We start from the raw sequence: 18,018 nt of genomic DNA on the forward strand, positions 1-18,018 counted from the left end.
TATTAAATTCAAAAGACTTTTCTTGCTTTTGTTTATGAATGGGATATTATTTGTAAATGCTACCATCTTCCTGGAAAATGACTGTTTTTGCAAAAAAAAAAAAAAAAAATCTTTGGACTATGATTATTTTATGAAAACCACTGAAAATTTCCACTCCTTTAACATGAGACTATAGTGATTTTTTTTTCTTCACTAACACCTAATTCAGTAGATGGCCGCTGCAGACTTCTAACACACGATTACAGGCTGTTACAAAAACAAAATTACAGTGCTTCCATACCTCAAACGAGGTACAGAAATTCTTATACATTCAGAAATTTAAAATAAATATTATAGTCTAGATACATGGTCTGGATACATTAATTCCTCAATTTAAGCACAGAAACTTAATCATAAACAAAAGCAAGAAAAGTATTTTGAATTCAATATTTGCTAATGTTAATAATAAAAAGTGTTCAGACAAGTTTGGGAGGGATAATTCCCCATAATTCCGCCTATGCAACTTAGTTTATTTTAACACATGAGGGTTATTCCATAGTGACACACGTAACATTTTTGAAGTAACTATGATCTTCACAAGATATTTAATTAAATACTTAGTAGTTCATGAAAAAGACATAAGTATCTTTTAACATAAGCATTCCTAAATATAAACACAAATTCTTAATGAAACGGAATAATTAGTAATGTAAAAAAATATGAAATATTGCATGGTGTGACACACAGACATTTTCTTGCCACTTGATTTATTACCAAAATGGAAAATGTTCATATTATTGTGTCAAATGACATAAATGCATTCAGTTGTTTTCCAAACAATTCAGACACTTGTGTAGTACATGTAACTGCTAAATCACAAACTTAAAAAAATAACAGTGCCATTAAGAAATAAAATATTGCAAGTATGTTGCGACACATGAACATTTCTGTCATGTTGGTTACTAATTGTTTTAAATGAACTATAATACATCACTTCTTGTGAAAGAAGACTATGCCTACAGTACTTATATAAAACAACACTAGATTACACTAAAATACACTTTTAAATTTAAAATATCTACGGTTGTTTACAACCATATATGGTATATTTCCTGTGTAATGTCATGTGATGAATATACCAATATGTCAGCCATTTATAGTGCTTCCCTTCCTTGGACATCACAGACACTTTAAATTCTTTGCCACCACATGTTTTTGTAACTTCACCTGTATATTTGTTGTTTAGTCAACTGTCCAAAGACAGGTGTGAACCTCACAAGTGATACCAAGAAGGCACCACTTTATGAGGTGATTAGGCCAGGAGATAATGGGGTAGTGTGGCCAGTTCCTTTCCCCCTTACAACAGTTATGGAACACATATTTTCAAGAGTGTTTAACCTACAGTATATGTACATTGAAAAAAAAAAAAAACGCACACACACAAACACACACACAATTATCTAAATCAACAATAAGTATTTGAAATCCCACTACTAATTATGTTTAGGTGTAAAGATTTCCAATAACAACAAACTGGATTTTAGGATAAACTTTAGTGACACACGAACATAACATTTTTGTTCGTGTGTCACAGTCATTGTTTTATGAGTGCCACATGTCTTTCTTGTAGAATTTGTACATAAATCAAAATGTTGTGCATATAAGAAGTTTGTTGTTATGTGATGTATCACACTTTTACATTTATGAAACATTAAAAAATGAACTGGTTTTGAAGAAATATAAACAAATGTCCATTTGAGCATGACATACGAACTCTCAATCTTTCTTTGCAATAGTTGTAATCAAGCATGAAATAATCATTGTATTACGGTTTCTATGCATTTTAATTATTAACAAAGGTCAGCACTTCATTATTAATTGAATTTAACATGCAGAAGTAATTATTTCCCTTACATGTGTATTCAAACATATGATTTCTAATAGATAATTTAGCGCTCTTAAACCACAGACTTCTTTGTGCTTTTTCTCCCACATACGTGTCATTACACAATCAGTGTTGTCAGATTTAAAAAAATCGGATCGCAACGAAAAAAATGACATAACCATCAGGGATTCGTGAGATTTTTATTTTTCGTGAAAATGTCGCATTTTCGTGGCATGACCCATGACTGGTTATATTAACTACATTCCTAAGTGACATAAAGAGTTAAAAGTGTGTAATCAAGATGAAAAAACTAATTGTGTGGATTACAATATATGACAAGTCACATTTCTAAAATTTCTGGTGCAAATTTTTTTTCTGTTGTCTGTCAACAATGCTTTATGTGTTGCAAATGTCCCTTCAACAGCATAGGATATATGAGAGCAAATTTCATCATTGTGGCAATTAAATTCTCAATTTAAATGAAAAATAAAAGTAGCAAAGTTAAATCACTTCGAAAATACGCTCAACTCGAAAATAACTGTAGATAATATAAAATCCGACCATCAGCATAAATATTGAATAACTGGAAAAATTCTACACTGAATCGTCCCAATCGTTCTTGGGTCTGTCAGGTTTAAGTGCTGGTATTCTAACCACTGATCTATCCAGATTTAACTCCCATCCAGGATAAAATTATCTTTGAATTATTCAAACTAGCCAACAGAAAGCCTGGTCTGAAAGCTAATTATTTAACTGTTTATTGCATAGCCTACTTACTTTCTTTTGACAAGCTCGACAGAAGATTTTTTCATCATCAGTTGTGAAATTAGAATTATCATCTATCCATTTCCAAGTAAATTTGTGTGCGATGCTGCTAATTCTCGTATGTCTAAACTGTAACTGTGCCAAGAAGTAACAAATTTATCAAACGAACATCACCTGTGAAATGATAGCAAAGAACTAGTGAATAATTTTATTGTACAAGTGTAGCTTGATTCAATGCAACAATATATACTCGTATGTTATCGCACAACCTTCAATACCACCACTTCCATGACTGCACAAAATTGGATTCGGCCAACAATGTTTTAATGACATCGTAATTTAAGTGCATTGTTGATGTAGGCATACGAAATTATCGAAGCAATAAGATTATGATGTTATTTAAATGTCTCGTACAGTTAGATTATTTACTGTTTCAAGACAGTTTTCTTTTATTGTAAATATTTATTATTATTTATTAATTACCGACTTTTAAAAGTTATTTTTGTCCCACTTAGGTTTCCTTGATTTTTGGCTTCATTTAGCCCTTTTAGGTTTATATGAGTCATTTAGCCTTTTTTTTGGATTTTATAAGATCCATATAGTTGACTGTGGTATGCACGAAACAAATTATGTTAAAATATTCGAGACATGTGGCACGGAACAAAATAGGTTGAATCCTGGCAATCTGAACTCTGTTCATGAGGTTAATTCAAGAAGAAAGGGGACAATTGGATAATATGCACAGTAGACCAACGTCGCTAGTCGACGTTGCTTGCTGGCCACTAGTCACTTTGCCGTAATGAACATTGTCAAACAAAAGACAATCGAAATGGTGGTAGTAAAATTCGCGACTATATTTAAGTACAAGGTTTATGCAGTACAATAGCGGTGTTTTGAATGCACCAAAAGAAGATGCAGACGTAGTAAGATTTTTAAAGTAAGTTATCACAATGAAATAAGGGTGGGGGGGGGAGGTGAGTTGCGAGGAATTTCATTCAAATGAAGGAAAATAAATTTTCGATTAATGTTCGCCAATGCGTTAAGTACATAATTGTGACTGCGTTGCTGTTTTATTTGTGTTCTAGAGAAAATATCTAGTCTTTTATGAAGAAAACTTTTAGCGGCCATGAAATTATTCACCACTTTCATCATAGCATATTATTGTTAATTAATATTACGAAACAAAAACTGTCATAAGGGCCATGACCGTCAGGATCATCTTGGCTCTCTGCACATCCACGCACTTGGTTAATAAAAACATAAATTAACCAACTCTAACCTTTGTATATGCAAGATGTGTAACCGGAGCAAGAAGGAATCTTCTTGATTTGATCTGGAATGTACACACGAAAATAAATTCAAGTAAGGATCACGCTGCAACTACATGAGAGGTCCGCGCATGTGCCACAACAAAACTGTTCCTGTTGCGAGCCCCTCTTCTAAGACACGTAATCTACTCACATTATTTACGCAAATACATCTTGTCGTTAATCTTCAACCACATTATTGTCTTTAGGAGCTTCATTGGCTTCATTGGCTTGATCCAATCACATTAAAATGAAAAATGGCAGTGTTGGCATGTAGAGGTATGAAAGGAAGACATACATACGATGTTCTGGCCAAGAAGATAAATAACACTTTGCCAGAATATCACATAAAAAATAAAGTATGTAGCACTAGAACAGACAACGGCACAAACTTTTGCAATACTCTTCGGTAAGAATTTAAAAATTTCAACCAAAATAATGGAACAGAAGATGAGTTACAAAAATACTGTTATTGTTAATGGTTTTATAAGCTTGGTTTCCTTACTTCTGTTTCATTTTAGACTGTTCTAGAGGCAGAATATTAATGAAGATGAACAGCAAGACAATGATGATGAGAGTAGCGATGATTTAGAATTTATAAATGCCTTCAGTATCTTGGAATCAGAAGGTGAAACTGAAAGTAATGAAGAAGAGATAGAACTGTTTCCTTGCCATCGATGTGCAAGTCATACACTAAATTTGATTGCTGTGAAAGATTCTAAACATGCACTGGAAGATACACACTTCAAGAGTTTCAAGGAGCGCCAAGCTTTGGAATAAACAAAAGCAATCAACACAGGTTGCAGACCTTATTAAAGACATCTGTGGTGTCTATTTGTCGACACCTGTAGTTACGATTTAAAGGGTTTTATGTCATTTATTATTTACTTACTTACTTACTGGCTTTTAAGGAACCCGGAGGTTCATTGCCACCCTCACATAAGCTCGCCATTGGTCCCTATCCTGAGCAAGATTAATCTAGTCTCTACCATCATATCCTACCTCCCTCAAATCCATTTTAATATTATCTTCCCATCTACGTCTCGGCCTGCCCAAAGGTCTTTTGCCCTCCGGACTCCCAACTAACACTCTATATGCATTTCTGGATTCGCCCATACGTGCTACATGTCCTGCCCATCTCAAACGTCTGGATTTTATGGTCCTAATTATGTCAGGTGAAGTATACAATGCGTGCACCTCTGTGTTGTGTAACTTTCTCCATTCTCCTGTAACTTCATCCCTCTTAGCCCCAAATATTTTCCTAAGAACCTTATTCTCAAACACCCTTAATCTCTGTTCCTCTCTCAAAGTGAGAGTCCAAGTTTCACAACCATACAGAACAACCGGTAATATAACTGTTTTATAAATTCTAACTTTCAGATTTTTTGACAGAAGACTATATGACAAAAGCTTCTCAACCGAATAATGACAGGCATTTCCCATATTTACTCTGCGTTTAATTTCCTCCCGAGTATCATTTATGTTCGTTACTGTTGCTCGAAGATATTTGAATTTTTCCACCTCTTCGAAGGATAAATTTCCAATTTTTATAGTTCCATTTCGTACAATATTCTGGTCACGAGACATAATCATATACTTAGTCTTTTCAGGATTTATTTCCAACCCAATCGCTTTACTTGCTTCAACTATAATTTCCGCGTTTCCCCTAATCGTTTGTGGATTTTCTCCTAACATATTCACGTCATTCGCATAGACAAGAAGCTGATGTAACCCGTTCAATTCCAAACCCTGTCTATTATCCTGAACTTTCTTAATGGCATATTCTAGAGCGAAGTTAAAAAGTAAAGGTGATAGTGCATTCCCCGCTTTAGCCCGCAGTGAATTGGAAAAGCATCAGATAGAAACTGGCCTATACGGACTCTGCTGTAAGTTTCACTAAGACACATTTTAATTAATCGAACTAGTTTCTTGGGAATACCAAATTCAATAAGAATATTATATAAAACTTCTCTTTTAACCGAGTCATACGCCTTTTTGAAATCTATGAATAACTGATGTACTGTACCCTTATACTCCCATTTTTCTTCAATATCTGTCGAATACAAAAAATTTGATCAATAGTCGATCTATTACGCCTAAAACCACATTGATGATCCCCAATAATTTCATCTACATATGGAGTTAATCTTCTCAAAAGGATATTCGACAAAATTTTGTACGACATCAACAAAAGTGATATTCCTCGAAAGTTACTACAGTTAGTCTTGTCCCCCTTCTTAAAAATAGGTACGATTATGGGCTCCTTCCATTGTTCTGGTACAATTTCCTTTTCCCAAATTGCAAATACAAGTTTATAAATTTCGCTAGATAATGCCCTTCCACCCTCTTGTATTAATTCTGCTGGAATTTGATCAATACCTGGAGACTTGTACTTTTCCAGATTTTCTATCGCAATTTCGACTGCAGAAAGTGTGGGTTCCGGTATAAATGGCTCAGCAGTTTGTATTTGAATTTCGTCCCGATCATTTCTATTTGGCCTATGTATATTTAATAGTTGCCCAAAATAGTTTTTCCATCTGTTCAGGATTGAATGAGAGTCTGCAAGCAAGTCACCATTCTCATCCTTGATCACGTTTACCCTTGCCTGATATCCGTTTTTAAATTCCTTTATACCCTTATATAAATCTGGAATGTTTTTATTCTTACTATTTGTTTCTATCTCATTCAGTTTTTCCTTCAAGTAATCTCTCTTTTTATTCCTAAGTGTACGACTTGCTTCCTGTCTTTCATTGAAATAATTATCTCTATTCTCCACGATTGGATCCTGTAAGAATTTCAATTTTGCCTGTTTCCTTTTATCTACTACAATAGAACAATCTTCATCAAACCATGGTTTCTTTTCCTTAGTTTCATGATAACCTATGATTATTTACTTACTACTTTATTTGTTTACAATAAGTTGCAGTTATTGTAGTCTGACAGATTATGAAAATCACAACTTTTTCAGATGGAACTCCATATATGAGGCTGTCCAACAGATACTCAAGTTAATGGAGAATGGCAGTGAAAAAATTGACAGCTGCCTGGATTTTTGTTCACTGCCAAGAAGTTACTTTCTTAAAAGAATACAGTGAAGTGATGAGTCCATTGGCACAGGTACTAAATTTGTTACGAGAACACAATATGTGCATGGGTTTCCTCTTCCCAACTTTGACTTCTTTGAAACAAAAGCTCAACAAGCTATGTAGTCAGTTAACAATCTGTCTTTGTTTGAGGCAGTTCTTCAGGAATTGCAAAAGAGCTGAGATATATTTAATTGATATTTTATTATAACACATAATTTTCTGAAATATTTTAGAAATTAGCTTTTTATTAATTAATAAAGATAGATCGCAAAGTTGTGCATGGTGTTGTTAACACAGTTTGTTCATTAGGCGAACTATCACTTTGCACTTTCACAAAGTTCACAATGGATGTTACCCGGTTTTTACATGTGGTTACATGGTATCGGCTGCATTGTTCATGCCACAGGTTGCACACAAAGGTTTCGTCTGGGTTATGGAAGTACTCGTTTTTGCACAGTTTATGGTGGTACCCATGTACCGCCATCAAGTTCACAAAATGGCGAAGATCTTGGTTGGTGTCTGTCCATGTCCTATTTATCATGGCCTTTGTTAAGTAGAAATCTGGCCAGATTTCTTTCCTCTTCCTCACTCTGTCCTGCAGTAGTTTTTCCCAGGCGTCTGTGGATGGTAGTCCACACAGCAAGTTCGTAGGCTAGCCTGGATTTTGTGCATTTCGAGATTCCCAGGGTAGCTTTCAGGAAACGTGACTTGACTGCTTCTAGTATCCTTAGGTCCGCCAGGCTCAGTTTCTCCATATGATATCGTCTGTATGTGGCGATGGGCGCGATTTTTGTGTCGAATGGTATCATGGCAGTTTCCAGCAAGAGCCTCATAATTGTTTTGATTTCGAATATGGCTTTTGTGGCCGCCATTGCTCTGGACTTTATGTGAACTCTGTAGGATCTTGTTGTGGTTTGCATGATCAGTCCTAGGTATTTGAATGTATTAACAGACATGAGGGGTTTCACTCCTAGGTATATCCTGTCTCCTGCTGCCTCTCTGCCTCCTTTTCGGAACGCCATTTTCAGGTTTTTCTCTGTGTTGATGGTCAGCTTGTTGTCCTTTGCCCACCTGTCCACATGGTTGGTGCTTTTTGTACTTCCTGCAGGGATCGTGCTCTGATGACCATGTTGTCGGAGTATAAGTAGATTTTCACGTCCTCTGTGTCTTGCTTAATTGTCTTCACCACATCGTACGTCTCAATGTTGAACAAAAGGGGACTTAGTGGATCACCTTGTAGTACTCCATTGGTTTGTGTCAACAATTTTGAAACTGCGACTCTGTCTGCTATTTGCACATAGTTAATCGTCAATATGTTGCATATCAGTGTCATGACCTTGTTGCCCTTAATTGTTATGGCTTCCAGTTTCTCAAGTATTAGTGGTCTGTTTAGCGTATTGAAGATTTTTGTGTAATCGATAAATACTGCGTGGAATTTGCCTCTTGGGTGTCTTAGTGCTTCTTTGATGTCATTAATCAGGTTGTTGATGGCATGTAGGGTGCTCCTTCTTTTATGGAAGCTGAACTGCTCATCTGGGATTTTGTGTTCTACTACTTGTGAGATCCTTTTGATAAGGTATTTGAATATATTAACAGACGTGAGGGGTTTAGATCCTAGGTATATCCTGTCTCCTGCTGCCTCTCTGCCTCCTTCTTCATCATATTCTTTTCTAGAGATATCCCTCTGCATGAGTTTGGGTCTGACTGGTTCCCTTTCCCCTTGTAAAGCAGTTTGATTGTAGACATGTTGTGGAGATACTGCACACTCATAGACAGAGGTTCATTAGGTCTGTGACTGCCAGTAGTAGTGTCTCTGTTGAGTCTTTTATGTATTCATTACCTACGCTGTCAGGTCCCGGGGCCTTTTTGTTTTTCAGTGACGTGATTACTTCGTGCACCTCTTCCTTCATGAACGGATCGATTTCTGCTTGGTATGATCCGCTGTAACTGGCTCAGTATTAGTGACGGTTTCTTCTACATTTAGGATGTTCCTAAAGTACTCTTCCCATACTGCCATTTCTATTTTCCCACTGTGCTGTGCTTTCGTAGGCTTCAATGCTATGAATGGGTCATTTTCGGATTCTTCTATTATCCTTGCTACCTCTTTTTCCAGGTGTTCCTTCTGTTTTTCCGATAGTAATTTTTTGTATTCCTTCCCTCCTTTCGCTGTATTGCCTTATTGCCTCCCGGTTCTTACTGTCCTTTGCTGCATGGATGGCTTCGAGGCTGATCTTTCTCTTCATATAGCATTCCTTGTCGAACCATATGTGTGATCTTCTTTTCAGGTTATACACCAGTGCTGCCTTGATTGTCTTCTCCAGGGATAATGCAGCTGCTTCTATGTCGTTTCTCATTATGTGTTCATCGATTTCGTTCCTTTCCTTGGTTTGTTATCTTACTACATCGTAGTCTAGTCGCCTTGAAGTGTTGGTAGATTCGTGTTTTTCTCTCTTCTCCATTTTTGTGACGTTAAAGTGAGCCGAGATTGAGACTGAACAGTGTTTCTTTATCATCACCCCCTCTGTTGCGTGACACATGCTGTAATTCATTGAAGAAAATTAAGTCTATAGTGCTGCTCCCTGATTGTGCGACATATGTTCTGTCTTCAGCTTTGTTGACGAGGATGAAGCCTTCCTCTGTCATCAATTACATTAGTTATTTTCCTCTATGGTTGGTGTTGTCTAGTCTGCAATTCAGATCTCCAGCTAGTATTATGTCTCTACCCAGGGCACTTGCCCTCTGGCTATTAGTTCTTCTATGGGTGTTAGTGGTTCTGCGTATATGGCTATCACGGATATCCTCTCTTAATTTATAATCATTGTGTCCTCTTCTTGGTGTGTGCTCAGTACTTTGCCTACTTTTGGTTTGTAATAGCATGAGATGCCGCACATTGGTCTCCCTCTTGGACCTTGTGTTACTGGCATGTGCTGTGCGTAAAATCCATTTAATTCAATGGGTTTGGTCGATAAGGTCTCTAACATTATGAGTATATCGTGTGATTGCAGCAGGTTGTTGGCTGTCAATTCTAAGGTGCTCTTTAGGCCTTCTACATTCCTTAGCAAGAGGCGTAGATGGCTAGGCTGGCAGTGTGATTCATGCTTCTCAGGGGCGAAAGAGTCGATATCGCCTGACAACAACACCATCAGGCCATGCCCCTGGGACATAGACCTTCGGCAGCTCGTGTAGAGGTATAACTACTCTTAGTGCTTTAAGTGTGTTGTTGGTTGGTAGTTCTTCGCAATCAATTATATTTTCCACGTTTAGTTCGGATAGGTGTCGCTGTACCCTTTCAACTGTGGTGTTTTGGTGAAGTCACCCTATGTATATCCATCCTCTGCATTCTGCTGCTTGCAGTCCAGATGCATTTGTCTCTCTGTCCCTTTCGGAGTTGGTGTTTCGTGTATATACTGCTGTTGCAATTGTCAGCTGCGTATTGGAGTACTTGGGTTTCTTTTGTGTGCGTCGTGACCCCTCCACTTACCATATGTTAGAATCTTTGTATGTGCGGCTTTAGTATGTTATAGTTTCCAAGTCTTTCGTTTCTGTGGTGGTTGCTTGCTCTGCTCCTGCATTCATTCTGAACGAGTTAATTTCCTCGCGCATAATAGTCTTTGGTTTAACTGATAAGTTCTCCATTATGTTTTGTAGTTCCTGCGCTAGGTTCCTTGCGATTCTGTTTTCCATTCTGTGTTTGGTGTGGCTGTCACTGCTATCCCGTTGATGGTTGTCTGGTTGTCCATTAGAAGGCATCTGGTCTTGGCCTCATCCGTCTAGCTTCGTTGCCTCATCTTGCTGCTCACTAGCTGTCAGCTTCTCTTTCCGTTGTTTCTGCAGTTGCTCAGCAGCCTGTCAGATGTCTGCATGTCGCTGGCTGCTTTTTGTGTGTTGCCAAGAGATGACGCCACCTGTCCTGCAGTTCGTCTGTCTGGTGTTGCTATCGTATCGTTATATTTGTCTTCATTGTTCTCTTGTTGTGGAGTCTATTTTTCAATGATGCTATTCTCAAGTAAGGCTTTCATTTCCTTTAAACAGTTCTTAATGTCGCTCACCGTTTTATATATGTTTTCTCTGGTTTCTTTCTTCATATATCCGCCTGCGTCTGCGGTATTCTGCAGGTAACTGAGAGCACTGTGTAACCGTGATTCGATCTCATCCGCCATATTGGCCATTAAAGAAAAAAGCTTTTCAATAATATTTACTAAAACAAATATTGGACTATTCTTTTCAGGTTTGATAATGCAATTGAAAACAAAGATATCATCCTCTTTGCATGGTTCTACTCCAACTTCAAAACAAACTGAATGGATTGAGCTCATTCCTGTGTGGCTAAAGGTTATATGCTCGAACTCATGCAGGAAATAAGCGTAAAAGACACTGCTGAGGAAGATGAGGCATCTGAAGAGAAGGACTTTTTCTGCTTTGAGAGGCAAAATAGTCATTCAAGTGTTGAACAGGACCTTGAACAATTTCTACAAAGCAATTCTGCTGACTTACAAATGTTTAATGGTTTCCCCGTGTTCAAGACTCTCATTAAATATAATACAGGCCTACTAACAAGTGCTCCTGTAGAAAGAGTTTTCAGTGTAGGGAGCATTGTGTAGAGGACACTAAGGGTCAAATTGAGGGATGAAGCATTTGAAAAACAAATTTTACTAGAAATGAACAAGCAGTTCATATAAAATTTTAATGATGTGTAACCAACAGGATTGGGACACTCATTACCAAATCTTGTTTTTAGATTAAATATGTTTAGCTTACTGTAAGATCTCATCCACAGGTAGTCAGTCACATTATTATGCAATATCAAAGAAATGAGATTTGCATTCATTCATAGTCAAAGTGAAGGAATGGCAGGTACTGGTAGTTATAAATGTTTACAAATTTTAAGTTTCATATAAAATAAATTATAATTTTCACACAGTCAGTTTATTAAAGATCATTTTCCGCATACCTAATTGATAGGCATCCAGTATTTCATATCCAATTAAACAAATTATAGGGGAAAAATATCATTTTAATTTTTACTGTAGGCTAATTTTATATAAAAGTAACTGTAACTGTAACGCTGGTAACTGTAACTCAGTTACTTTTTGTGTACAGTAACTGTAACTTAGTTACTTTTAAAAAGTAACTTATCCAACTCTGAGCACAGGATATCAAAAATAGGTGAGCATAGATTAAAATTTTTATTACAGTGTTGACATTCGACAAAATGAAAAATATTTATATGCTGAAATAAAAGAAAAATGAAGTGCGACAAATTGACTAATAAGCATATTTATGTTATTACACTTTTAAGCTGGACATGGGTGTATTTCAACCTTCTACATTTCTTAGCTAGTTCCTTGAGCAGATCATTTTCATTCACATAAATTTTCTCATATATGTATATAGAGTTGTCATTATTGTGAACAGGTTGTGTATTATTGGAAGTACGAGTATGTCACTATTATAATGTTGCAGAGCTTCAACAGGGTTTCTTTTTTTTTGGGGGGGGGGGGATTCTGGGTAGGGGTTTTTACCGCCAAAACCTGGTTCCTCATTGCGCCAGTGCTGTAACTATATCATGAAGTTGTACCAACAAAATAATCTCAACTAAGTGTCTCAGTTTAGAAATTTCTGGAGAAATTGTATTTCTATAAACAAAAAAATTGTACTCTATAAGTTGTTTAGAGAAAAGAATTTTCAATGGCAAACATGCTTACACACACATGCATGCAAAATCCCATATGCTTAAGGAACTTATCTTGATTTCTGTATTAATTAAACTATTACCTGCATTGAACCAAGTGGTTTGATATGGTGATCTTCATCATCACTATCATCAAACTGTACATGGCCCTGTGTGAGGTAGTGAGTGCTGAACGCTGCATGCTCCGTGAAAGCATTAATCCATTTCTGAAAATCAGTTGAAAAAAAGTAAGGTTATAGAATAAAACATAGAATCAATAACAATGGGATATTAGGAGATACTGAAAATACAGAAAAGACACTTTGTGAAGTGGAATAGGTCGAAATAGCCTATTATTAGAGTTGTAGTGGTAGTACTGTCTCGAAAAAAGTCTAACTCCACATCCATGTCGCACAGTGGTCCAAAATCCATATTTAGGACAAAAGTAGAAAAATGACATGTAAAAAAATGAAATAAACCCTTAAATTATTTTTCCTATATAACTGAGTAACACTGAATTGATAATCTTAATCAGTGGAGGTGGCTGCAGAGCGAGACAAGAAGCCGATAACATGCCACATTTTGGCACCCAACATTCTTACTCAGCAAGTACTGCGAGTCTGCCGTTTTCTTTGTGCTGTAACTCTGTTGTAAGTGGTCGATTCCATTCATATTTGGTATCAACATGTCAAATAGTCCTTTAGATATGTAACGCTGTTTGTTTTAATGTTATTATAGCATGTCAAATTAGCATGAATGGACACGTGACAAAATATAAATGTAACCATTGAGTGCAGACTTGGCTAAGTAGAGCAAAAACACTCTTTGTTCCGTCCCAAAATGATTTTTTTTCACTTCCTTGAGTATTTAACTCTATTTTAAATTAAGACTTAAGGTGCGGAGATTTGCAGAAGTAATAAATTATGCGTACTATTCTTTCCAGGTGCAGTAGTGCAATTTTTCTCGATTACAGTTATTTAAATATCTGTGAACCGAATCTGCATCTGAAGTACAATTCAGGGAATTCAAGGTGGCAGCTTGTTAATTATGTATCAAATAAGCTTCACGAGTGTCCAAAAAATGCAATAGTACCTAAAATGTTACATTTCTCCCATAATATATTTTATCGTTGGAGAGCAAGAGGATAAAGAATATGAGTTTTCTTTTTAACGAAATGAACATTGTCTTAGTGAACTACTTATTAAATTAGGTTCTCATCGTGAAAGTAATGAAAATTTAGAGAAAACTTATCCCTGGAAAAAGTCGTGGCTGCCAAAGAAAGCTTTTCCATTACAGCAAGTATGAGGTCGAAACAAAGACAATCCAGAGAATTAGAGCTTGTATACAAAACAAGTTTACTACCTATAACTACTGTATAAAGTTTCATGAAAATCTGTTAGACAGAAGAAAAGTTACTAATTTTGTCTAAATGCATCCCCCTATAAGGGGCAGTTCCTCTTATACCAACGTAATCTAAGTTTGTACACAAAACAAATGTACTACGTGTAACTACTGTATAAAATTTAATAAAAATATGTTAGATAGGAGAAAAGTTACTAATTTTGTCTAATTGCGCTCCCTATAAGGGGTAGTTCCCCTTATACCAACGTAATGAGAGCTTGTCTACAAAACATATATTCTACCTGTAACTACTGTGTAAAATTTCATAAAAATATGTTAGATAAGAGAACAGTTATTAATTTTGTCTAATTGCACCCCCCTATATGGCGTAGTTCCCCTTATACCAACGTAATGAGAGCTTGTATACAAAACATATATGCTACCCGTAACTACTGTGTAAAATTTCATAAAAATATGTTACATAGGAGTAAAGTTACTAATTTTGTCTAATTGCGCCCCATTCAGAGTGGGCCTTGGAAAGTTTGTGAAGCTAGGTATTGTCGCTCCATATTATAATTAGTTTAGATTGTTCATATCTTTACATCAAGTTTTTAAGTTGTGTGTTTTAAGTGTTATTTTGTTTCTATTTTAACATTTCATTATTTTTAGTGTTGTCTAGGTGTTTGACTAAGAGTACAAGCTATATAAATTGTTTCTGCATTGCTAGCAGAATCTCATCAAGATGGATGTCAATGAAGATGACAACAATCGACAAAAACGAAAACGATCAACATCAGGATCTGAAAGTAATAACAAGTCTTCATATATTTCTCCAAATCCTTTTGAACCATTATCAAACTTATCCGAAGATAATGACACAAAAACTATGGATCAGAACAATAGTTCTAATGAAAAATCAATGAAACCTCCCCCTATATATGTAAACAATATATCAAACATAAATGTAATTCTTTCCAACTTAAGCATACAAAATGTTGGTAATTTTAAACATGTTACTCTGGATAATCAGAGGGTAAAATTTTCTTTTGAATCTGTTGAAGGCTACAGAAATGCTATCAAATATTTTGAAACACATAAAGCTGAATATCATACATTTCAAATGAAGAATAAACGCAGTTTTCGGGTTGTAATTAGAGGCTTACATCCTTCATGTGACACCAATGCAGTTAAGAATTAGTTGCGTGAACAAGGATTTGAAACTCTGCAGATGGTTCCAATATACCATCCTATTACTAAAGTACCTTTACCTTTATTTTTCCTAGACCTTAAACCCAACGTTAACAATGATAAGATATATGATTTAAATAGGTTGTACTATGCTGTGATAAAAGTAGAGCCTCCTAAACCTAAGAGACACATTATACAATGTATGAACTGCCAGGAATATGGTCATAGTAAAAACTACTGTCATAAAAGGGCCCGGTGTGTTAAATGCGATGGAATTCATCCCACTTCAAACTGTAACAAACCCCATAACATACCTCCAGTGTGCGTAAACTGTAAAGGACAGCACATAGCTAGCTACAGAGGATGCCCTCAACATTTAAAACTCCAGAAAGCAACATCTTCATTTGTATATAAGAGAAAAGTTGATGTAAATACAAATGTAAATTCTTTTCCAGTGGGTGAATTTTCCATTGCTTCCGGCCCCAAAAATATCAACTAATCAAAAATCCTATGCTGAAACAGCTTCAGGTGTATCAAAGGTAAATCAGCTGGAGCAAGTTCTTATTAAACTAGATTCTCTCTTAGCTCTGCTTCATCCTCTTATAACTGCGTTATCTCAAATCCTACCTGTCCTTGTTAACAAAAAATGAACACTATCTCTAATAAAACAATATGCATTTGCACATGGAATTGTCAAGGAATTAACAACAAATATCATGAACTACTGTTTTTCCTTAATTTACATTATATTGACACACTGCTCGCAACGGAAACCAAGTTAGCACATCACATTCACTTTAGAATTCCTGGCTATATTGCATATCGAGCAGATCACCCCAGTGGTGTGAGAAAAGGGGGTTCTGCGATATTTATCAAATCAGACTTAAAACACAGTGAACTTGTACCTATAATTGAACCTGAAATTCAAGTTGCTCGCATACAAATCACCTTTGAAGGCAATGAATTACAAATTGCATCATTTTATTCTGATCCTGCAAACAGAGTAACTATGGAGCATTTCTGGGACATTATTCATATCATGAAGACACATTTTCTCATTGGAGGTGACTTTAACAGTAAACATCCTAGATGGGGAAGTAACACGACCAATCCTAGAAGTAAATTACTCCACGATGTAATTTACCAATTTACTCTGCAAGCTATTTACCCGAATGAATCAACACATTATCCTCAAGATGGAGGCACTCCAGACTTGTTAGATTTTTTTCTGGTAAAAAATCTTGCCGATTTGTATTCAGAGGCTTCTGTATTCATAAATAAGTTCAGATCATCTTCCAATAATGATTCATTTGTCTATAAATAATTTAGATGCTCCTCTACATCCTACACTGATGAAATTTCCATTTAACTGGCAACTATACAGTTCAACACTAGAAGCAATTACTGAAACACAAATACCTCTCAAGACTCCCAAGGATATAGACATTTCTGTGTCTATGTTAACCAGGAATATTCAATTTGCAGCAAATGTCGCCAGTAGCCATTCCCAGAATTATAAAAACAAAAACAGAGTTACATTTACACCACATATAAGACAACTTTATCTCATTAAAAAGCAATATAAATTACTCTGGGAACAGACAAAATACCCTCCATACAAAACCAAATTAAACACAGCCACCAAAGAACTCAGCACAGCTTTAAGAAATCAACATCAGGCTGCAATGGAGAGTAAATTAAAATCTTTAATTGCTGAAGATGGAACATTATGGCAAAAAACAAAGTTTGCCATAAAACATACTGACAGTAGGATTCCTCCACTTAAAGTCGGCAACCAATGGTTTTCAACACCTGAACAAAAAGTAAAAATTTTCTCTGAACAGTTATATCAGCAGTTTCAACCCAATCTCAGTCTTGACCCAGATTTCACTCATCAAATTCATGAAAGTTTAACACAACATCTTCAAATATCTTACTTTGGAAATTTTTTTTACACCGGGACAAGTCAGAAATCAAATTGAAAGATCTCCAAAAAAAAAAGAAAGCTCCTGGCCACGATCTTATTGTTCAACCTCTCCTTAAAAATTTTTCTAGAAAACCACTCGTTCTTCTAACACAAATCTACACTGCAGTTCTACGTTTAACATACCTATTTCCCTCGACAATGGAAGCATGCCATAGTGGTTATGATCCCCAAGCCTGATAAAGACAAAAGCAACCCTTCAAAAATATTTGAAAAACTACTTATACCTCACCTCTTAAAACAACTCCAAGGGACTATTCCTTCAACGCAGTTTGGATTTAAAGCAAAACACTCTTGTCCACAACAACTTCATCGGATCACAGATACTATTTTAGATACATATGAGGAAAAGGCGGTGTGCTTGGGTCTCTTTCTAGACACAGAAAAGGCATTTGATAAAGTATGGCATGAAGGCTTGCTCTCAAAGCTTAAAAATCATGTACCATATACCTATTATTTAATAATCAAGTCATACCTTTCACAACATACATTCTCCGTTAAATACGAATCTGCTCAGTCAAAATCAAATATTGTTCAATCTGGAGTACCTCAGGGTAGTATTTTGGGACCGCTGCTTTATATTCTATATACATCGGATTTTCCAACTCAAGATCACTTAATAATAGCACATTTTGCTGATGATGTTGCCATTCTTAGTAAAGGTACTTGTGAATCAGCAGCAGAACAACTGAACATTTTTTGTGAAAAAATTTCCACATGGTGTAAGCAATGCCGAGTAATTATGAATCCTCAAAAATCAAATTTAGTCAGATTTACTTATAAGAGAAACACTGTAAATTGTCCAGTAACAT

General features: G+C 35.9%; 1 protein-coding gene across 8 annotated transcripts in view; it reads right to left on the reverse strand.

Moving 5' to 3' along the window:
• Nucleotides 1–18,018, reverse strand: part of LOC138705045 (oxysterol-binding protein-related protein 2) — a 692,509-nt gene that overhangs the window by 557,129 nt on the left and 117,362 nt on the right. For all 8 annotated transcript variants that reach the window (XR_011333553.1, XM_069833613.1, XM_069833610.1 and 5 more), the window contains one exon: nt 12,798–12,920. Coding sequence is in view for 7 of the 8 variants with exons in the window: in XM_069833613.1 (XP_069689714.1) it covers nt 12,798–12,920 (123 nt within the window). In the remaining variant the exon portion in view is untranslated. The remainder of the gene's footprint in view (nt 1–12,797; nt 12,921–18,018) is intronic.

This window comes from Periplaneta americana, chromosome 8 (genome assembly GCF_040183065.1).
Source record: "Periplaneta americana isolate PAMFEO1 chromosome 8, P.americana_PAMFEO1_priV1, whole genome shotgun sequence".
Lineage (NCBI taxonomy): Eukaryota > Metazoa > Arthropoda > Insecta > Blattodea > Blattidae > Periplaneta > Periplaneta americana.